This window comes from Miscanthus floridulus, chromosome 4 (genome assembly GCF_019320115.1).
Source record: "Miscanthus floridulus cultivar M001 chromosome 4, ASM1932011v1, whole genome shotgun sequence".
Lineage (NCBI taxonomy): Eukaryota > Viridiplantae > Streptophyta > Magnoliopsida > Poales > Poaceae > Miscanthus > Miscanthus floridulus.
This window is the reverse complement of record NC_089583.1, coordinates 48,963,870-48,987,339: the sequence shown is the minus strand read 5'-3', so window position 1 is coordinate 48,987,339 and position 23,470 is coordinate 48,963,870. Positions and strand designations below refer to the sequence as shown.

The 23,470-nt window shown below is 45.8% G+C and overlaps 1 protein-coding gene across 2 annotated transcripts; it reads right to left on the bottom strand.

Moving 5' to 3' along the window:
• Positions 1 to 5: 5 nt before the first annotated feature.
• LOC136549689 (triacylglycerol lipase 1-like) lies at positions 6 to 6,617 on the bottom strand. Of its 2 annotated transcripts, XM_066541067.1 has the most exons (9): positions 6,346 to 6,616; positions 5,064 to 5,174; positions 4,753 to 4,893; positions 4,355 to 4,465; positions 4,140 to 4,283; positions 4,019 to 4,059; positions 3,850 to 3,929; positions 865 to 960; positions 6 to 606 (listed from the first exon to the last, which is right to left on the bottom strand). In XM_066541067.1, the coding sequence occupies exons 1-9, from the start codon at positions 6,535 to 6,537 to the stop codon at positions 281 to 283; spliced, it is 1,242 nt and encodes a 413-aa protein (XP_066397164.1). In that variant the 5' UTR covers positions 6,538 to 6,616; the 3' UTR covers positions 6 to 280. The 2 variants fall into 2 exon arrangements, with proteins under 2 accessions (XP_066397164.1, XP_066397166.1); XM_066541069.1 differs by lacking the exon at positions 865 to 960 and having other exon boundaries at positions 6,346 to 6,617.
• Between the last annotated feature and the right edge of the window lie 16,853 nt (positions 6,618 to 23,470).

Sequence of the window (23,470 nt, the reverse complement as noted above, 5' to 3'; positions counted from 1 at the left end):
GAATATACAGGTCCTGCAACAGTCTTATATACAAGCACGCAATTGGCACGAAATAAGCCAAATTGCTTGTGCTACATTTTCGTCATATACACATGTACATGTACTGTACTTAGAAAGCAGTGCATCAAATGGAGAACAATCCACACACACCACACACATGCAATGCAATTGACTGTTTGGGCTTGTCGCCGGCCGATACAAGCTATGCTATGTACGTATTTACATAGTCGTACTGTCATCATAGTATATTAAACATTTAATGAAAGGCGTACGATGCGTCCTAATAGCTACTGTGCATTCCCTGCTGGGCTCTGAGAAACCTCATTAAGTCAACATAAACATCGTCCTTTGCCTTCACGCTCACGATGAAATCAATGTGGCCATAGTCACCAATGTACAGCAGCTCTGGCGTGGACCTCAACTCTTTGATGGTGCGCTCAACATCTGTTACGTCAGCCAGTGCATCAAGGCCTCCATAGCCCATCCATATTGGCAGTGATTCCGGTATGCTGCTTAGATCGAATGAGGGAGGATGCAGATGGCCGTAGCGCCTTAGGTTTCCCCACCATCCATAGTCATACTTTGCGAAACTGCCTTTCCTGATCACTGCATGTCGGAGCAACAAAATCATTTCGGATAGAATGTCTACACAAGCCATGTGGCAAATAAGCTTCAGGAGAAATGGTTGTCCCCAGAAAGCAAGAATACTGAGCTACTAATACACAGTGCATTCAAAAAGGCTTGAAAACCTGGGACTGGAAGTACATGTGGGCATTGTGTTGTGACCTTGACCGAAAAATTTGAAATAATATTCCAAGATCATATGTGTAAACAAGGTTAAGAATTAGAGGAGAGAAAACATACTCTGGAAAAGATGCCGCAAATTTTTTGTTGATAACGGATGGGGTTCATACTCCAAATAATAGTCAATCCGAGATGAATTGAAACAACAGTTTTGACCTGGAAGAAAGGGTGTAAATTATACTATACTAACCACAGCACATAATTCATCATTTATCTATCTGATGTGATCAATTTGGACTTTTGCATGGGCAATAACATTCTAGTAGCTTTTCAATAGAGAAACATTGACAATTTGAAATAGACGGTTGACTCTTTTTTTTCTTAGAAGTTAATCCGTGTGACACCATATAACAAATGCTGAAAAAGAAAAGTAAATTTTCATCTATTGTGCCATACAACTCGAACAACATTTCCAGATTCCTAATATGGCCAGGAGCTTATTGTTTGTAGAAATATCTATTTGATATTTGGACCAAAATCAAGACAAGTTTTCATATGAAATCGTGAAAGTATGTGGCCAAGTTATGGTGCAACCTAAGCGAACTATCCAAAATTAGTCATTTGTTCTATCATACTGAAGAAGGGCAGGCCTGGTGCAGTGGTGAGAGCTGTCTCACTAAGTCACCAGGTCGTGGGTTCGAAGCAGCCTCTCCGCAGATTTTGCGGAGGAAAGGCTTGTCTCGGTTTATCCCTTCCCTAGACCCCACTCATGTGAGAGCCTCCGGCACTGGGTCTGCCCTTTTTTTTTTGTTCTATCATACTGAAGAGACGACATGTTTTATAGGACGGCGATTAGACCTGCTATGTTGTATGGTGTAGAATGTTGGTCTATGAAAAGACGACATGTTCAACAGATAAGTGTCGCGGAAATGCGTATATTGCGTTGGATTTGCGGTCATACAAGAAGGGATCGAGTTCGGAACGATGATATACGTGATAGATTAGGGGTAGCACCAATTGAAGAGAAGCTTGTCCAATACCGGTTGAGATGGTTTGGACATGTCCAACGGAGACCTCCAGAGGCACCGGTGCGTAGTGGAATCCTAGGCCAGGATAGTAACGTGAAGAGAGGCAGAGGAAGACCGAAGTTGACTTGGGTAGAGGCAATAAAATAAGACTTGAAAGGATGGAATATACCCAAAGACTTAGCCTTAGATAGGAGTGATTGGAAGACAACTATTCACGTGCCTGAACATTGATTGCTTCTGCTGGGTTTCAACTCTAGCCTACCCCAACTTGTTTGGGACTTAAAGGCTTTGTTGTTGTTGATACTGAAGAGCAAGCTTACTAGGAAATTAATTCTATGTTTTGCACAGTAAACTAGCTACTTGCCCTGAAATGTCATATACCTTTTAGCAAGGTCCACATGCATAGTAGCTGTTCAGCAAAAAATGCTGCCAGCTGCTTAAAGCACAGCCCCCCTTCCTAAGAAAGGAAATATATTCCTCCTCCCACCATCCTTCGAAGTACACTTTGGTTGTTCTTTGTGTGCAAGGTCAAAAATACAACAAGAAGTGTGCCTGACAAGCTGACACTATGCTGAAGTACTTCAACTTTACCACGACCACACAATTGTACAAGCTTTAAATTGTATGATGTATCCCATCTCATGTGTATATGAAGTAGATTATTTGCTTCTTATGCAGTATGTAAAGTTGCATGGCTCCATGACAAGTACTCCTCCGGTTCTCTAAAGCAAGTACTCCTCCATGACAAAAATACATCGACACGGTCTTTAAGAAACGACTTTGACCGCTACTTTTTGCTATAAAATATTTATAAAATATAGTCAATATATACTTTTATGAAACTACATTTCGAGATGAATCTACTTACATCACTTTCATATTTTCAAACTCAACTCAAAAGAAGTTATTTGTAGTCAAAGTTTAAAATGTTTGACTTAAGACAACCTCAAAACGACTTACTTTAGAGAACCGGAGGGAGTAACTACTAACTAGAGGTGAAAGTTTGAGAGGACATTAAGATAACCTTTTAGGGAGAAAACAGGAAGATGCAGTTTAACTAAGTTGAAAGGCCATAGGCTAAAGTCTATAGTGCCTTTGAACTGCCTGGATGATCTGGACACAACTTTTATGCAACTACACATGTAGAATTTATCAAAAGGTGAAGCTAAGGTGAGAAAGGATGTTTGTGGTTTTGTGCATTTGCTGTCAACAAAACACAGAGACTGGTCAAGTTCAGAATCACACATGCATCATGCATTCATGCATGTACCTACATACCAGTGCAGCTGCAAATGTATAGGTTGGGAAACACTTTACACATGCAGCGCATCTTCTGAAATAGGAGTATAAAGTAGTGTACCATTTAACCATGGCTCATAAAGTGGAGCAAATTGGCAGAATTCAGGGTTCACTCCTCATTCATTGCAGTACAGCATATACCTCTATTACAGAGGTTATCAAGAACTTCCTTGTTTACATCACCCCTTCAGCATGCCTCTAAAAACTAATGATGTTTCCACTAAACGCATTGGTTTATCAATACATTACTATGGAAACAGGAATGGTAACAAGTATAGCTTCGAATGCCATAAAAATTATTGGAATTTATGTGATGCTGCAAAACATCATCATGGTGTCTTTCATAGAATGATAGAATTCACAGACAGGTTATGCTAATATCTTTTTTGTTCCTTTTACTGTACCTCATAGCATATGATGTTCTAGTTTCTTGATTTACTGGTTAACATTGTAGTGTGCATAGTTATTTAAACATAAACAGCAGGTCACTCGATCAATACAAAATTCAGAGTTCACCTGAAACTCAGATTTGAACCATGGACATCTCATCTTTTTTTCTCAAACACACAGGAGAGCTATGTATCTTTGTATTAAGAAGCAAAAAGGGTACGAGAACACAAACAATCCCCCACCCCACCCAACATACACACGCAAACACATGCACTCAGTCAACACCAACACAACTAGGTAGAACAGAAGAACATGCTTGGACATCTAAATTTTCTTTTATGGAGAATACAGAAAGTAACAAAAAAGAAATTTCTGTGGCATTGCATACCTGTTATTGAAGATAACAGATCGTTGCAGTCCAAATGTTCATCATCACACAGCGAATCTAAAATCTGGACACCTATATCGCTGCTCAAGGAGTAACTTAAAACTATTATAATCACACCCAAGGGAAAAAAAAAAGGGAAGTCAGGCAAAGAAGTGTCATATGGTCATACCTCCGGAAGTTCAACTGATGGATGCCCATAGCAACAAGCATCTGTGGCAAAAGGGCACCATACGTTGATTCAGAAGTTATTGACATTTATTTGGTAGATTTGTTTAGGCATGTTATATTACCTGGTCAAGATGCATGGCAACTGCTCTAAGAACAAAACTAGCACTGACGTGATCAAGGTAAGAAATGGGACAAAGAAGCGCAGCAGAGCTTATCATTTTTACTATTTCAGGCATTGTAAACGCAGCCAGACCCATGATAGTTCCCTACAAAGCCATATACTCGTTAGTAATACAATGGCAAGGTCTTGACTCAATCAAACCCAGCAACAGGCTACCTGTGAATGTCCCACATATGAAATTTTGGACTGTGTAATTGTATATACATAGCTTAACATTGCCAAAACATCGTATTCAGCAAGGTCTTGCCAACTCCATTCCCAGAAAAGCTGCAAAAGTTACCACAGGATTCAGTTAAATCAACAATAAACCATAGGATCACAGCTAGAAAACACTTCATTTGCTGCTTAAGTCACAATAGGCAGGCACTCTATACAATCTCATCAAAGTTATAACAAGCAGATCTGTTTTTCTTTAATGGCTTCAATCTTCCAATCACATTTTTGTAAGCAATGCAATTCAGGGAGTGGAAATGACAGAAGACTTATTGTGGATATCTCATAGGTTTTTGTTTACGGAGATTTTTACAGTGTAACTTCCTATGGGATTCATTTACCTTATCATGAACAGAAAGAGTAGAGTGACCTTTACTCCAACGTGTGCCACGGACATTTCCAATCCAAACATCAAAACCATTATCAGCAAGGATATATCCAAGTGATTGTTCATTGGAGTTTATGAACCATGTATCTCCACCCTGTGCAGGATTTGAATAAAGTAACGCAATTGAAGAATGAAAATCCATTAATGTAAATGAAGCTATGAAGTGCATTATCCAAAAAAAAACATCTAGAAATATCAAAGTGACCACAATCTTGATATGAGAAGGTCTAAGTAAAAAACATGCATATAGTTCTAAGGAAAAACCTGAAAAAGACCATGCTGAAGAAAAACTGGAGATCCAGCATTATCTGCTATTCCATTTTTGCCATGTGGTATATGCTGAAGAGACAAAAGGAAGCCATCATCCGTTTGAACCTGCAACAAAGGTATGCTAAGATCCCTATGAAAAAGAGCAGCAAACTCAACAAAAGTAGTAACAGAATAATTTTCAGTTACAGCTCATACTTGTTACTTTATGAACTTAGACAGAAAAAGGTAAAATGCATGAAGATGTTTGGAAATATTAAGGTTCCAGACCAATTTCATCGAAGAAAAATAAGCTAAGTTTCAATAACAATTTATTATTTCTGATCAGTTACAAGCTTATATGTGAGTCCTTTTCCCCATGAAAAACAAATTGCCAGAATGGGTTTGCAGTTCAAGATCAGAAAAAAAAACCATTGCGTGATAGCAACAGATGTTTAGCAATTCCAATGGGTTCACTTTATGGTTTAACATGACTATTAGTAATGAACCCTTTAGTTGGCAGGGGTACACTGTTTGCGATAAAGGTTAAAGCAATAAGCAACAGAAAACCATCAAAGGTATTTGACACACAGGAGAACTAAAAGAAGGCATTTTTGCAAGCTCATAGGAGATGAATTTGACAAACGTTTAGTTCATGGTTCACAGTTCACATGGCACATAGTGGTGCCGTGACAAGCCTTATGTTCTTTGGGACCGGGCCTCAACACTCAAGTTACAGAAGTATAAGCAAAGTCTGTGTCTGTCAGAAAGTTTCTCCTTTGCTTGGAGTGGAAAGCAAGGATAGAAGCCACTTTGCTCTGATTAACCTAGAGCCGTAGGCTGTAGAGAAATTACTAATGGAAGCCTCTTATCCAATTGAGACAGGCCATTAAATGTTGGCTTTGTTTTCCACTTCTCGGAAAGGGACCTGAGACACAGAGTCCAGTGGTTTTACGGTAACTCCAATTGGAACTGGAACAAATATTGACTCTTCCAGTCTTCCCTCCGGGCGTCTGGTTGGGCTCATTATTCAGAGATAGATACAGGGAAACGATTTCCAGATGGCTACTGGAACACCATTCCCCTCCCCCCTTTGGTTGGGCACTCAAACGATAGAGACAAGAACAACTCGATGCCTTAATGCAATCAATCCAGCAAACTAATCATACCCAACCAACCGATCCTGGTTGCGACGCTAACAATTCGGTCCCGAACAGAAGAGCACAAAGTAACAAAGAATTAATTTTCGGCTGCAAGAGAGAAGAAGATCAAGAACAGGCAGCGGGAATGGCGTACGTACGGTGTGCTCGGTGCACGGGTAGCCCTGCGGCAGGAGCAGCTGCTGGCAGAGGCCGCCGGCGGCAGCGCGCAGGGAGACGCGGCGCAGTGCGTCTGTGGCCGGAGATGGGCGGGCTCCACCGGCGAGGAAGCAGAGGAACACGAGCACGAGCAGGCGCGGGGCCGCGGCGAGCGCTCCTCCTGGGCCCACCATGTCCGCCGCTGTTTGCTTTACTCCCCTCTGAACAAGAGCGGGGGGATTCGGATTTATGCACCCGTCCGACCAGACGCAACGCAACCGGATGGATACCGGATATAGCCCGTAACCTCCGTTGGGTGCGGCTCGGGTTGAATAGTGACTTCATTGATTTCTGGTTTATATATTTTTTAAAAAGAACTTGCTAAAGTTCAGGTGCTAGATTATAATTAGATGACGATTATTGTATATATTTTATACTCGGTTTTAATTCATTACAACTTATGTAGGCATAATATGTAGTTTTCGAACATGAGAATAAAAAGAAGTTAGATAAAATCACAGACCCGACAAAATCTAATTGTGTTAGCACAAAGATGATTAACAATTTACAATTATTTCTATAGATAGAGAAGGACAATGTGGGGGATACGACCTCGGATACCTACGACAGACTACATGGGCTGCGCCCCAGGGGTGGTCCAGCCCACAAGACGAAGCCTTGCGGAGCACGGCGCTGCTCGACGCGCCCCGCAAGACACCGGAAAGATATCCTGAAGATACTACGAGATCTGTTAGGATATGTCTAATCACATGATTCCTGTAATCTGTTATTACTTTCCGGTTATCTTCTAGATCTAACCGACTTATAACCCTGCCCCCCAGACTATATAAGGCGGGTAGGGACCCCATCAAAACACACGCAATATCATACGATAGCCAATACAATCCAATAGACCACAGGAGTAGGGTATTACGTCGCGCTAACGGCCCGAACCTGTCTAACTCTTGTGTCTCTGTTGCCTTCTTGTTCTCGATTACACGCATCTCTACCGACCAATCTACCTTCGTGGGATACCCCTCGGAGGACTGCCGACGATATTCTGTCGACAGTTGGCGCGCCAGGTAGGGGTGTGCGTGCTGTTTCCATGTCGAACAAGATGGTACGATTTAAAGGCTCTTCGTCCCTTCCACTGCCTAGCCAGATCTTCATGGTTGGATCAATCTCTAAGATTATCAACGCTGACAAAGTCAGAGAGCTCATCGAGCCGGTGCAGATTGATTCTACGTCGATCACCCCAACACCTGCGACTGCAGATCCGATCTCGTAACCGCCTCTGAGGTCGTCTTCATCGACAATTCGTCACCCGCTCCCCCGCTACCCGAGGAGGCAAATCAACTACAATGATCTGATCGCATCCATCGATCAGGCTGGCTAGAAGCTCGCCGATTACCTCTCCATCACAGAATCGGCTCTGATCACTCTGGTTCAGCACCGACCACCCTCCGATTCAGATCTATTGGAGGCTGATCAGAAGATGTCAAGGGTTACGGCCCTGCCCTTTGGGCTCACCAGTGTCGTTGCCACCTATCAAGATGCTCTAAGGGGCAAATTCGCCGACCAGGTTTCTAGATATCCATTCTCTCATCGACCAGATCGCCGACCAGCTCTCGCCGACTGTCAACATGCTACACGTCGACCGACGCCCGAAGCATCCTTCCAAACCATCCTGGAGGAAAATCCAGACTCCGAGTCTTAGGGCTCTATGGAGACTATTGCCGAAACCACCGCCGTACAACCTCCATTCCCACCCTTCCGTGGAGGCAAAATTTTCAATGTCAGCATCGATAGCCCCCCACAGGACAGGGAAACCGAGGAGGACCGCGCCGCTGAAAGGTCCTAATGGCTAGAGGGGGGGTAAATAGCCTAATAAAAATTTCTACAACACCACTTAACCAAATGGTTAGACAATTATGAGGCGAAGCGAGTGTTGCGCTAGCCTACTCAAAATGCAAGCCACCTACCACAATTCTAGTTTAGATAGTGTCAATTCACACAAGAGCAATGACACTACCCTATGTTAGTGTGCTCTCAAAGGCTAACTAAAGAGCCACACCAACCAAGCATGCAAGCTCTCACAACTAGCTACACTAAAGAGCTTGTCAACTAGTTTGCGGTAAAGTAAAGAGAGTGATTAAGAGGGTTATACCGCCGTGTAGATGAATGAACCAATCAATCACGAAGATGAATAACAATGATGACCAATCACCTCGGAATCAATAATGAAGACAATGATTTTTTACCGAGGTTCACTTGCTTGCCGGCAAGCTAGTCCTCGTTGTGGCGATTCACTCACTTGGAGGTTCACGCGCTAATTGGCTTCACACGCCAAACCCTCAATAGGGTGCCGCACAACCAACACAAGATGAGGATCACACAAGCCACGAGCAATCCACTAGAGTACCTTTTGGTGCTCCGCCGGGGAAAGGTCAAGAACCCCTCACAATCACCACGATCGGAGCCGGAGACAATCACCACCTCCGCTCGACGATCCTCGCTGCTCCAAGCCGTCTAGGTGGCGGCAACCACCAAGAGTAACAAGAGAAATCCGCAGCAAAACACGAACACCAAGTGCCTCTAGATGCAATCACTCAAGCAATGCACTTGGATCACTCCCAATCTCACTATGATGATGAATCAATGATGTAGATGAGTGGGAGTCCTTTGGCTAGGCTCACAAGGTTGCTATGTCAATGAAAATGTGCAAGAGCTCTCCCTTGAGCTGGCCATGGGGCTATAAATAGAGCCCCCATCAAATAGAGCCGTTATACCCCTTCACTGGGCAAAACGCGTTCTGACCGGACGCTCCAGTCGTGTTGACCGGACGCTGGACCCCAGCGTCCGGTCGCTCGCAGACGACCACGTGTCCTGATTCCAACGGTCACTTGACCTGACCGGACGCTCCGGTATAAACTGACCGGACGCTGAAGGCCCAGCGTCCGGTCGTTTCCAGTAAGCTCCCGAGCATGACTGGACGCGTCCGGTCGAATGCGATCGGACGCAGCCAGCGTCCGGTCACATTCCAGCTACTGTGTCACTGTACGTCAGCGCGACCGGACGCAGCCTGCCAGCGTCCGGTGCATTCAGATCCAGCGTCCGGTCAGTTGACCGACGCTGGCATCTTTGCGACCAACTCGTTTTCACTTCTAACTTCTTCACCTTTGCTCCAATGAGCCAATCACCAAGAATTTTGCATTCGGCGCAATAGAAAATAGACATTTCATTTTCCCAAAAAGCGCCGAATCCCGCCTCGCAAGCTCGGCGGGAGGGAGAGAGGGACCTAAACCCATCTCAACCCTGCAAACACCTTGTGCACATGTGTTAGCATATTTTCACAAATGTTATCAAGGGTGTTAGCACTCCACTAGATCCTAAATGCATATGCAATAAGTTAGAGCATCTAGTGGCACTTTGATAACCGCATTCCGATACGAGTTTCACCCCTCTTAATAGTATGGCTATCAAACCTAAATGTGATCACACTCTCTAAGTGTCTTGATCACCAAAACAAAATAGCTCCTATGGTTTATACCTTTGCCTTGAGCTTTTTGTTTTTCTCTTTCTTCATTTCAAGTTTAAGCCCTTGATCATCGCCATGCCATCACCATTGTCATGCTATGATCTTCATTAGCTTCTTCTACTTGAAGTGTGCTACCTATGTCATGATCACTTGATAAACTAGGTTAGCACTGAGGGTTTCATCAATTCACCAAAACCAAACTAGAGCTTTCAGCCGCTCGTGTCAATAGGAACGTCAACCGTGCGCAGCGTCGAGCAAATGAGGCTGCCCTTGTGTTAGCCGAGGCTGCTCGCAATGATCAGTTCAACTCGCAAGGAAGGCCATGCCCACCCAACGCAACCTCGATGATGAATTTGTCTGTGTTGACGGCCACGACATCTACAAGACCCCAAGCGCCAACTTGGCCATGGCCGCCAATGAGCTCGCCCGGCTCTCGCAAACACCAGAGGTCGCCAAGGTCGCTGCCATGCTTAAAGCGGTGCACGGCCAGGTCAACGAGATCCGCCAAGATCAGAGACCTTCATACTAGACGAGCTTGATTCGCCAATCTGTCGCCCCAAGATCTAATCGCCACCCCAGCAGAAGTCATTTCACCAACTAGAATCGTGATGATGGACAACCCCTCTAGGGGGAGCTAGGGGGGACCGCATCGGCTACCCTCACCAACACGACCAAGAAGTCGAACAAGATGTCCAAGCGCACATCAACAATCTCCGAGACACGCGACGTCATATCGACGGGCGCTGTTTCTCTCGCCATGAAGAAGAAGTATGCCGGCATCAAGAGTACGAGCAAGAATTTAGAAATCCAGATGCTGCCCTCCAGCCACTTAGCATCGGCAACGTCGCAGATCATGACGACGACGATCCCGAAGGGCCCCGAGCATTCACGAGGCACTTTGGACACTCTAGTGGCCCTGTGGTTTCAAAATTACTAGGGTCAAGCCCTACGAGGGATGGATGAACCCCACATAGTGGCTACAGGCTTACGCCACTGTTGTGCGCACCGCCGGGGGAGATACCAACGTTATGGCGAACTATCTTCCTATCATGCTCATGCTAACTATGATGAACTGGTTCACAAGCCTTGCCCCGGACTCCATCGGATCCTAGGAAGAGCTGAAGAAAGTCTTTACTGATAACTACATGGCTACGTGCACTCGGCTGAGCACCAAGCACGATCTGAATCGCATCTACTAGAAACCGTTCGAGCTCCTCCATAACTACATCAAACATTTTTTCGAGGTGAGGAATTCTATTCCCAACATCATGAAAGTAGAGGTCATCACCGCCTTCGTCCGAGGACTCCATCACCATGACCTCCGCTCTGAGTTTAATCGCAAGCCACCTAAGGGGATTGGTGAGATGATTACGACCACCGATCAGTACGTCGACGCCGAAGAGGCCGAAGTACGCTTCAATAAGGATGCAGGCACTCATCGCCCAACTCGCCGTAGTGACGAGCGACCCGACAACCGATGCCACATTAGCCGTTGCTATGACAACCATAGTCACCATTGGGACAGTAGTTGTGATCGGCCAGAAGGATCCAAATCTGGTCAATATCGCCGTCGCCGACCAGACCACATCGTCACCGCCATTGATGAACCTCGTGCCAAGTGTAACTACCATGAGTAGTACAAGAAGATCCCTCGAAGGCCCATGCCCTCTCCACAAGAATAGTAAGTACAAGATGAAGGACTGCCTCGGCTTGGCTAAGGAGTTCTAGGCTAAAAAGCTGGCCAACGACAACAACGATGGAGCCAGAGGCCACCGACCACCTAGGGACAACAACAACACCTTCTAGGATCACGACAAAGTAGTCGCCACCATCTTCGGGGGCCTTGCCACCACTGAGAGCAGAAGAGGTCGAAAGCTCATCGCCATCGGGTGCTCACCGTCAACACGGAAGACGCCATCGCCAACCCTAGCTATCACCCCTAGTCTGAGGTCCCCATCACCTTCAACAGGGCCAACCAGTGGGCGGACATCCCTTACATAGGGTGTTCCCCCTCGTTCTTGATGTAACCATTAGGAAAGTGCTTTTTAAGAAAGTACTTATCGATGGCGGAAGTGCTCTGAACCTCCTCTTTGTCGGAGCCCTAAAGGAGCTAGGCCTTAGGATAGGAGACCTCACACTCTCTGACTCCTCCTTCTAGGGTGTGGTACCTGGCAGGGCATCTAAACCGCTTGGAGAGATCTCCCTCCCAATACAGTTCGGCACGGCTAGCAACTACCGTGTTAAGCACATCAACTTCTACGTTGCCGACTTCAACACCACCTACCATGCCATACTTGGCTGGCTAGCTCTGGCCAAGTTCATAGCCATACCGCACTATGCCTATCTGGTGTTGAAGATGCCTTCGCCTGTAGGAGTGCTGGCCCTATGGGCCAACCTCTCCATCGCCTACGCCTGCGAGATAGAGAGTCTCGCCCTCACCGAAGCCACTGACCTCTCCATCTAGATGGCTAGCATGGTCACCGATGCTAAGACGGTGCAGCTAATGACCTGGAGATCCTAGCACTGGAGCCTCCACGTGCCTTCGCCAAGTCCAAGGAAACCAAGGAGGTCGGCCTTGGCCTCGACGACCCCTCCAAGACCATCAAGATTGGGGCTCACCTCGACCCCAAATAGGAAAGCGCGCTCGTCTCCTTCCTACGTGCCAATGTTGACATGTTTGCTTGGAAACCTACAGACATGACAGGGGTACCATGAGATAAGCTCGAGCCCTCCTTGAATGTCTCACCGACCGCCAAACTGATCAAGCAAAAACTCCGACGATTCATGCCAAACAAGAAGGAGGCTATTAGGGTAGAAATAAAATGGCTCCTAGCTACCGGATTTATTAAAGAAGTGTATCATCCTGAGTGGTTAGCAAACCCTGTTCTTGTTCAAAAAAAGAATAAAGAATGGAGAATGTGCGTTGATTACACTGATCTCAACAAGCACTGCCCTAAAGACCCTTTCGGTCTACCTCTGATAGACGAGGTTATAGACTCCACCACCGGCTATGAACTACTCTCCTTCCTCGACTATTACTCCGGCTATCACCAGATATCCCTTAAGGAGGACGACTAGATCAAGACGTCATTCATCACACCTTTCGGTGCGTATTGCTATACCACCATGTCCTTCAGACTCAAGAATGCCGAGGTGACCTACCAAAGGGCCATCTAGATGTGCCTTGACCAATAGATAGGCCACAACATTGAAGCTTACATCGATGATGTGGTCATCAAATCCAAAACCCCCCAACAATCTTATCACCGACCTCGAAGAAACGTTCACCAACTTGAAAAGATACAAATAGAAGTTGAACCCTTCAAAGTGCATCTTTGGAGTTCCATCGACATACTCCTAGGCTACATCGTCAGTGACCTAGCATCGAGCCCAACCCCAACAATGTCACCACCATCACCAACATGAAATGACCAACCTGCGTAAAGGACATACATAAGCTTATAGGTTGCATGGCTGCTCTTAGCCGCTTTATATCGTGCCTCGGTGAAAAGGGACTACCGTTCTTCAAACTCCTCAAGGCCTCCGAGCACTTTTCTTAGTCAGAGGAGGTAGATACAACTTTTGAACAGCTCAAGTTGTTTCTAATGAAGCCTCTGATCATGACGGCGCCTCAACCAGACGAAACCCTACTAATCTACATCACCACCACTTCTCGTGTCATTAACACAGCTATCGTCATCGAGCGCGAGGAAGCCAGACATGCCTATAAGGTACAACGTCCAGTCTACTTCACTAGCGAGGTCCTTAATGAGTCCAGAACTCATTATCCTCAAGTTCAAAAACTGCTATATGCTATTCTGGTCATGTCGCACAAGCTCCGCCATTACTTCAAGTATTACAAGATCGCTGTGGTCACTGTGTTCCCTCTAGGGGACATCCTCCATAATAAAGAGGCCAATGGCCGCATCATCAAGTGGGCTATCGAGCTCGGCACTTACTCCATCAAATTCAGAAGCAGGCCTACCATCAAGTCATAGGCGCTCGCTGACTTCGTTGCTGAGTGGACTGAGATCCAAGAGCCCATCCCTGCTACTTGCCCTGAGCACTGGGTGATGTACTTCAATGGCGCCCTCAACATCAACGGTGCTGGTGCTTGCATTTTATTCATTACGCCGACCAAGGACAAGCTCCAATACGTTCTCCGAATTCATTTTTTAGCCTCCAACAACGCCGTCAAATATGAAGCATGTCTCCACGGACTCCGTATAGCTGTCGAGCTCGACATCAAATGCCTCATGGTATATGGAGACTCCGTGCTGGTCATCAATCAGCTCAACAAAGACTGGTCCTGTTCCAGTGAGAAGATGGACGCATATTGTGTCAAAATCAGGAAACTCGAAGGGAAGTTCTACGGTATCGAGTACCACCACGTGGTATGAGATCAAAATCAGCTCATCGACCACCTATCTAAGATAGGCTCTTCTCGTGCCATGTTCCACCTGGGGTCTTTGTTCAAGACCTATTTACACCGTCTATTAAGGAAGAGAAGGAAGTTCAAGAAATCCCCCCGTCGAGTAGCTGGTACTTGCAGTACCCTCGTGGACCGTCGATTGGAGTGAACAGTTCATCATGTACCTCACCAGCGCCGATGTACCCACCGACAAGACCAAAACTGAATGCCTAATCCGTCGTAGCAAGCATTACATGCTGGTAGATAGGAACTTGATGAGGAAAACTGCTAAGGAAGGGATACTGTCGAAATGCATCACCTAAGAAGAGGGAGTGAAACTACTTCTCGAAATTCACTCTGGTTCCTGTGGCAATCATGCGGCCTCGAGAAACCTGGACAGCAAAGCTTTTTGAGCTGGTTTTTACTGGCCCACGACCATTACTGATGTAGAAGACCTCATCCAACATTGTGAAGGATGCCAATTTTTTGCCAAGCAAATACACGTGCCAGCGCAGGAGTTGCAGACCATCCTAGTTTCTTGGCCTTTCGCATGCTGGGGATTGGATATAATCGGGCCTTTCAAGCCAGTGCCAAGTGGTTTCCGGTACATGTACGTTGCCATTGACAAGTTTTCCAAGTGGATCAAATACAAACCACTTATTTCAGCTACTGCAAAGAAGGCAGTCGAGCTCTTCGAAGATATCATCCATAGATTTGGTCTCCCAAACAGCATTATCACCGACCTCGGAACTACATTCACTGGTCATCATTTTTGGGACTTCTGTGAAGACCGATGCATCTATGTCAAATACGTCTATGTTGCCCATCCTAGAGCCAATGGCCAGGTCGAATGGGTGAACAACATGATCCTTGATGTCCTCAAAAAGAGGCTATATTAGAAATAGGAAAAGCATCCAGGGCAGATGACTCAAAGAGCTCCTAGCTGTGGTCTAGGGATTGCGCACTTAAGCTAGTCACAGCACCTGATGTGTCTCCATATTTCTTGGTCTACGGCTCAGAAGCCATACTTTCAGCGGACATTGCCTTCCAAGCACCTAGGGTGGAACATTATAATGAAGAGCAAGCTATAGCTATTCAGACAAAGGACGTTGATAGGGCCGAAGAAGAACACCTGATCACTTGCATCCGCACAGCCAAATACCTAGAAGGCTTGTGAAGATACTACAACTGCAACATCAAATGTCATTCATTTGCTGTCGGCGACCTCGTTTGCCGTAGAAAATAGAAAACCGAAGGGATGTACAAGCTCTCCTCCCCCTGGGAAGGGCCTTACGTGGTCAAAGAAGTTACCCAACTAGGGTCTTACTGGCTATGTGACTTGGACTGGAATTGATATCCCCAATTCATGGCACATCGAGCACCTTATACGTTTCTATCCTTGAAATGCTCCAGATATGTATTCTCCACTCCATAATAAATGAAGTTTTTGTCGCCATAATTTGTCTCTATTATTTCTCCATTATGGTTTAATCTCCATTTGCGATCACCAGCTCTAAGCTACTCCTTAACAAACTCCAATATGTGATCTCCATAAACGTTCCGCCATGTTTCTCCATATCTCCAAGATATTTCGCCAACCATCGAACAACACATGTTCTGCTTTGTGTTCTTTGGAGAATACCTAGTCTCCGATCTCTCCCTACACATGCTATGGGTTTTGCACTCTGCGTTATGGGTGGTCGGCTATGGATCCTTGGTCATGCATGTTCCTCCTACACATGCACGGGCTCTGCGCTCAATGTTATGGAATATGGGCTAGCCAAGGCTAAGAGCCCAGTAATGAACTAACTACTCGGACGCTACTTATACCATGTATAATTGCGTTAGGGTTAACACTACATCTATTTTTCACCAAAAAACTGGCAAACTACATAAACATGCACATGTCACTTTACAACATTTATACACAGACATAAATGTTTGTTTACGCCCTCGTGCATTTAATTATCCTCTCCAACTAACCATTGCCAGGGCATGGGTCATGGCAGAGACAATGGCATCTCAGTTGAAGCTCTTGAAGTTCTCCCACGTCGCCTTACATCTATCGATGATGGTGTCCGGACGAGGTGGCCTATCATCGAGCTGAGGAGCTGCCTCCATGTCAATGCAGTCAAGCACTAGCCTAACTCCAGGCCACCATGGTGTCAAGCTTTCACCTCTAGGTTTGTGCCTCTAGCTCCAGCACATCGAATTGCGCCTTGGTCCTTCGATGGTATTCTACAGGCACCAAAAGGATCCAGTCAAATGAAGAAATCACTTTGGCTATAACTCCGACCATGAACTACTAACCTTTCAGATCCTCAACCAGTTTCTTTGCTCGCCCAGACACCTTCCCCTTCTCCTCCTAGAGCTGACTGATGACCTGACGCAACTGGCTGAGCTTCACATCTTGCTCTACAAAAGTGACGATCGTCAGCAACATTAAAGCTATTCAGTAATTCAGAACAAGTCCACCGATCCATAGTACCTTTTTTCTACTCGGAGAGGCTTCTTAGCTACTTGGAGCTATGTTCTAGCTACTCAAAGCTACCCTGCAACTACTCGAACATAGTCGCTAGTTGCTCGAACAAAGCCCCCTTTTGGTATTCTAGATCCCACGCGTTAGATTCGGCAAGATCCCGCTCGCGCTGGGCTCTCTAGACATTTTTCTCCATAAACTTCACTGCCTCATTTAGCTTTGTGTTGTCCTCAGGTGAGGGGCTCCATCCTCTTGATCAGATGCCGTCATTGTTTGGTAGTTCATGCTATGCCCTGCAAAAGCACCAAGATTATGAAGAACTCCAATCTCCAATGTCAAAGATGAACATTGATGATGCAATACTAACCTTGATTTGCTTCATGGATATGGAAAGGGTGGACTCTAGACTTCTCACCTCCCTGGTGGTGTCCTCCTCTTCCATGACCACCACTTCATCACCCCTGCTTGTGGAGGATCCAGACAGCTTGAGGTCGTGCTTCCTCACGGTCAATCTCTTCCATCTCGTCCTCTTCCTCTATAGCTAGTGGCAGTCACCTAGGGGCTCAGTGGCTACACAGCGTGTCCGACCATGCCCTCTAATGTCTCCAGGAATGCCGCCTGCTCCTCTAGCACCACCTGGCTTCCCTGCCCCAGACTTCGGCGCGGCGTCGACAACTCCAGCATCCGCCTTTGAAGACCCGACGGCTCTTGCCATTGCCCCGGGCATCGTCGCTGACTCATCCACTGTCGTTGCCAACTGTTCTCTGCTGCCAAGTCCATTCGCAGTGGTGGTCAACTCCTTCATAGGCCACCGAGCGCCCGAGGACTCTAGGACGAGGTCTACCAGCATTGCCTCCATGCTAGGACCAGCCCTCGGCTACTCGCTAGTCTAGGCGGATAGATTCAGATCCTTTGTACGCCTCGCTTTGCATCAGATTAGCTCGTCAAACACCGCAACTATAAGGATCTAATAGCAAAATGAATCCAAGGCAAGGATACTTATACGTCGGCCTCCCAGTACATAGTTCTAAACTAGTGCTACCTCCTCGAGCCCCTAGGCATGGCTCTAGGGTCAACCCGTGTGCCTTAGGCTGAAGGTCTCATGGCCCCCACCGTTGGCCTCTCCTCCACCTATCGCTCGGGGACTCCCTTCACCTACTGCTCGAGGACTTCCTTCTCTTGTTGCTCGAGGACTCCCTCCCCTCCTTTCCATGACACCTCCATGTGCATGTTGCACGGCGGTGCCTCAGCGCTTGGAGGAGGAGCTACTGGAGCCCCATTGTCGTCCGACATGCGTTCGAGTGGTCTGATCACCGCCGAGTGAGATGCCACCCGGCTTGCGGGAGCCACACCTATCGTCTTCCTCTTCTTCTGGGCTAGCTCATCTATCGCTGCCCTTTTCCCTGGACTTTCCCCGACATCAGGGGTGGGGGGACTCTCTGTCCGACTAGTGCCTGCACCTCCAGACTCCGACAAGGCGTTGATGGCACCTTCCTCCCACTGAGTAGTTGGCCATGCATCCACTATCTTCGGCCAATCACTCCTCGGCACACCCGAGAAGTATGCCACTCATTCCTACGAATGGAGCTTTCCATAAATGAATCAACTCACTGCTTGGCAACAATACAGGATAAAAAGCATCAGGAACAAGATGTTGAGACTTTTACCTGAGGAGGTGGGTTCATGTAGTTGAAGGCTCTCATCTGCCCAAACACGCTGAATGAGGCATTTGGAGCGAATAGTTCAGCTGCTCGGCGTATTACAGCGTCCCTCGATAGCCTCTCCGTCCTCTCTCGGGTGCCGTTAGTGTCCCCCTTGAAGTCAAAACCCCCATTAGTGTCCGCCACCAATCCGTCATTCATCTTTACACCCTTTATCAGGCTGAGGAGCTCCCTCACTTGATCCATATCAGCACTGCTCGACTTCTCTAACTAGCTCTTCTAGTTCTCTAGAATGTGGTTGACGTCACAGCGGATGGCAAGATGGCTCTGCTTCATGTAGAACCACCTAGCATTCCACCCCTTCAGTGAGGTGTTCAGTGGTACAGTGATGCACTCAACCGCCATCCCGTCGTAGAGTTGTAGATACATGGCGCCGACCACTCTAGAACCACCACCGCCCTTCTTCTTCAGCCAGAATAGGTGTCAGAAGAGGTTGAAGTGGGGGAGAATTCTGAGATACGCTTCATAGAAATGGATAAAAATAGAGATGTGCAAGATAGTGTTTGGATGGATATTGCACAGACTCACTCCCCAGAACTCCAACAGATCTCGCAAGAAAGGATGAATGGGAAATCCTAACCACGCCAGAAATAATCTTCAAATACAACTGGCTTCGTCGGTATGCGGCATTGGGTAGGGCTCACCATTGGCCGGCCACCATCCGGCGGTGACATGGTGAAAGGTTCATGTGTGGTTTTCGTAATTGAGTGACAACCTAGGTGGACTAATTGTGTTTATGTAAGATACACAGGTGATTAGTCCACAGGTACATATGTGTGAGCAACATATGCCATGAAGGTGAAAATGGCTTGGAGATGTTACAAAGCTCACACATGTGATGATGAAGGAGCTCATTAGACATGAGACATGACATTGAGTCATGTGATCAAGGTGGAGAAGATCAAGACAAGACTTGGCTTGATGGATCAGGTTACAAGCGTGAAGGGCAAGTCGGAGGCTTTGGAGCGATAGGACCACGTGGCCGTGAAGCTTGAGTAAGACTTGGCGCCGATGGACGAAGGCAACGGTGAAAAGCAATGTGATGTCAAGATCAATGAACCAATATGATCACGTGATGATATGAAGTGGATCATATCATTGTTGATCATGTTGGTGCATGTGTTGCATCACCATTGGAGGAGATGGAATGGAATGCGCAAGGCAAAGGTATAACCTAGGGCATTTCATTTCACCGGTTATAGGTGTGTAGAGAAGTTTATGACCGGATTTAGGATAGATGGCCATACTATCAAGAGGGACAAACTTGTTTGCATATCGGTCATCTAGTGCCACTCAAGTGATCTAACTTTGCATTGTCGCTAGGATTGAGTGGCGTGGCAAGTTGAGTGGCTAATCCTTTGAAAAATGATTGTGAAAATGTTAACACACATACATATGGTCGTGTACACTTGGTGGTGTTGGCACATTTACAAAGGAGATGAAGTTGGAGTTGATGTGGATCAACTCGGCGATGGAACGGAGGTGAGAAGGGTTTGGAACTCCACCGGCGGAGTGTCCGCCCATAGAGTGCGGACAGTCCGACGGTGCCACCGGTGCCCTGTTCCAAAAAGATAGGGTCTCATAGAGTGGACCAGACACTGGTCACGTAGTGATCGGACGCTAGGTTCTAGTGTCCGGTCAGTAGTGGCAGTCAGCGGGCTAGCGTCGGTCTTTGATCGGACACTAGCGCTAGAAGTGACCGAACGCTGACAGGGTGTGTCCGGTCAAGGTGACGTGTGATGATGCAGGCAGAGAAGTGTTGCTGGAAGTGACCGGACGCTAGTGCTATGTCCGATCACGACCGACCGGACACGTTCGGTCTTGTCCCATACCTTACTGGAAACGACTAGACGCTAGGGGTTGCTGCGTCCGGTCCAGTTCAAGCTGGAGCGTCTGGTCGACAGATGATCAGTTGAGATCTAGTGAACAGCATTTGAAGAAGAGAACATGTGGCGTGCATCGCATGACCAGACACTGAGGGCCAGCGTCCGATCGATCGGACCAGGAGCGTTCGGTCGTCCTAACTTTTTCCCAGTGAAGGGGTAACGACTCTATTTATTCATGGGGTTATAAATAGAAGCCATGATTAGCCTTAGGCCGGTAGCTGAGCACACTAGAGCCTTGGTGGCTTGTGTAGTAGTGCTTGGGAGCCCTCCATCTCACATATACTTGATAGTGATCATTCGATTATGTGAGAGAGCGATTCTAGTGCGATTCAATCGTGAGGTTGCATCGAGTGGCACTAGGTGATCGAGTTGCAAGCTAGTGGTGCTTGTTACTCTTGGAGGTTGCCACCTCCTAGATGGCTTGGTGGTGGTCTCCATTAAAGCCTGCAAGAAGCTTATGCGGCGCTCCGGAGAAGTGCTTTGTGAGGGGCATTGTGCTCGCCCCGCAGGAGCCGCGAAGAGCAACTCTAGTAAAGTGTGTTATTGAGCTACCCTCACTTCCGGGGTAGGTTCTTGCGGCGCCCGACGTGTGGGCTTGGCGGGTGATGTCAATTAGCTGCCGAAACCACCAAGTGAGCGATCGACATAACGGGGACTAGCAGTGTTGGCAAACACGTGAACCTCGGGAGAAAAATCATCATGTCAACCTTGTTCTTCCCGTTGGTTTGCATCCCTGTTACACAAGCTTGCGATTACTTTCATATACATTGAACTTGTGTTGTTGCTTTTGTAATTAGTTAGCTTGTGTAGCTTGCTAGTTACCTTCTTGCTTGTGTAGCATAGAAGTAGCTCCCTTGCGTGGCTAATTTTGTTTGTATAACCTTGTTAGTCACATTGCTTAGTTTGTGTAGCTAAGTAATTGCGCTCTCTAATTTGGCATTGGTTGCCTTGTTATTGAGCATTGCTAGTGAGCTTAGGTGGCTTTATGCTTTTGCTTACTAGCTTGTGTAGAAGCTCCCTTGTTGCTTAAAGTACTAGTGACATAGGTTTGTCTGACCTTGCTCCTAGAATTGGTTAAGTGAGCTCTAGCTAGCTCAGGCACCTTAGTTGCTTGATTAGTATCTTTGGAAGGTGCTAGAGAATATAGATAGAGGGGTATAGTCTTAGCTAGACTGATAGTTCTAATTCTGCACTTGTTTCGGTTAGCCTACACGATTAATTTTAAAAAGGACTATTCACCCCCCCTCTAGTCGCCATCTCGACCCTTTCAATTGGTATCAGAGCTAGGTCTCTCATTTGTGGTCTTCACCGACCTGAGAGGATAGGCGTCTAATGGGCTAGATGTTTATGAGGCACACATTTTTATGGCACAAACTTTGCACTTTGGAAAAATCACATGCTTAATCATTTTCATGCAAAGGGACCTAAATTTTGGTGGGTTGTCATAAGTGGTCTCACCCATATCTTGGACCATAGAAATCTCACCAAAGCTCAAAGAGTTCTCTATGAATTTGATGCATATGCTTGTTGTTTTCTAATGGATGCTTTAAGCTTTGATTTGATGAAACAAGTAAACATGAAGGGAACCGCTCGTGAGATATGGGAGTCCATCAAGGAAACCTTCGGTGATTCCTCCACATGGGATGATGGCAAATTCAAGAAGGAGGATGAGCCCAAGAAGGAGGTGCATGAGTGTGTTGAGTATAACCACAATTTGGTGATTGTGGAAGATTGCTCCACCTCATGGTCAAGTGATGATGATGATGATTGATCTACTACAAATTCACTTGACAAGGTTGATGATGATGCCACAAGTGTTGCAAGTGATGATGCTACCCCATGCACACTTGATGGTGATGATGGTTCATGCTCAAGCCATGATGAAGATGCTACTAAAAGCTCTCCAACTACATTATCACATTGCTTCATGTCACAAGGTGACACCAAGGTAACAAATAATAATGTGGTTGATCATGTTGATTCATATGATGAGCTTGTTAGTAGACTTGCTAGCATGACCATGTCTTTAGAAAATGAGAAAGCTAAAACATTGAAATTAGAAAATGAAAACTCATTTCTAAAGAACTCTTGTGAAGAACATAAAGACTTACTTGATGCTTATAAATCTTCACATGATGAGCTTAAATTGAATCATGAGACACTACTTGCATCTCATGATGAATTATTAGAACAACATGCTTCTCTTATTAAAATGTTTACCAAGAAACTTAAAAATAATAAGAGTTCATCACATGGGTCAATTGATCAATCACATATTATTGCTAACCCTTGTGATGTAGGCAAGAAGCATGTATCCACCTATTGTGATGATTTATTAGATATGCCATGCTCTTCACATATAGATGCTTGTTCTACTTCTATGTCTTGTGAGACTAACCTTTTGAAGGAGAACAATGAGCTAAATGAACAAGTGAAGAAATTGAGCAACAAGTTAGAGAGGTACTACAACTCTCAAGTCACCTTTGAGCATATGTTGAAGACTCAAAGAAACTTTGGTGACAAGAGTGGAGTTGGCTTTGTAACACCTCGGGTGTTTAAATAGTAAAATTTGACATGTCATCATATGCATTGCAAAGCATTTGGCATTTGGTGAAAACTTTGACGTGCATTTACTAAAACAAGTTTACATTTGTATAATGAATGTTGAATTGTATTGTTTGACTCAAGTTCAATATTTGTATGGATTTTGAATTTTTTTTTCCAGAAAACCCCGCCTCTCGACATTTAAATCCTACCCTAAAAATCCATTTCAAAATCTAAGCATATTTTGGGGTTGGGCCCAAAAGAAAAAGTGTAGAGCTTGGCAAGTTATACAAAGTTTGTTTTTGGAGTTTTTCAAGTTATTTAGGAAAATTTTGAGTAATTCAAAAAGGCGTAATTCGTTAAATTTCCCTATTCAAATCCAAAAGTTCATTTCAAAATCTAGACCGAATTAGGAGATGGTTATAGAAGCAAAGTTGTAGAACTTTTGATTTTGAACAACTTTTGTTTTTGGAGATTTTTGAGTTGTTATGAAAATTTGAGAGTAATTTGTGAAATTTGGCGAATGGCAAACTTGTAATTACTGTGAA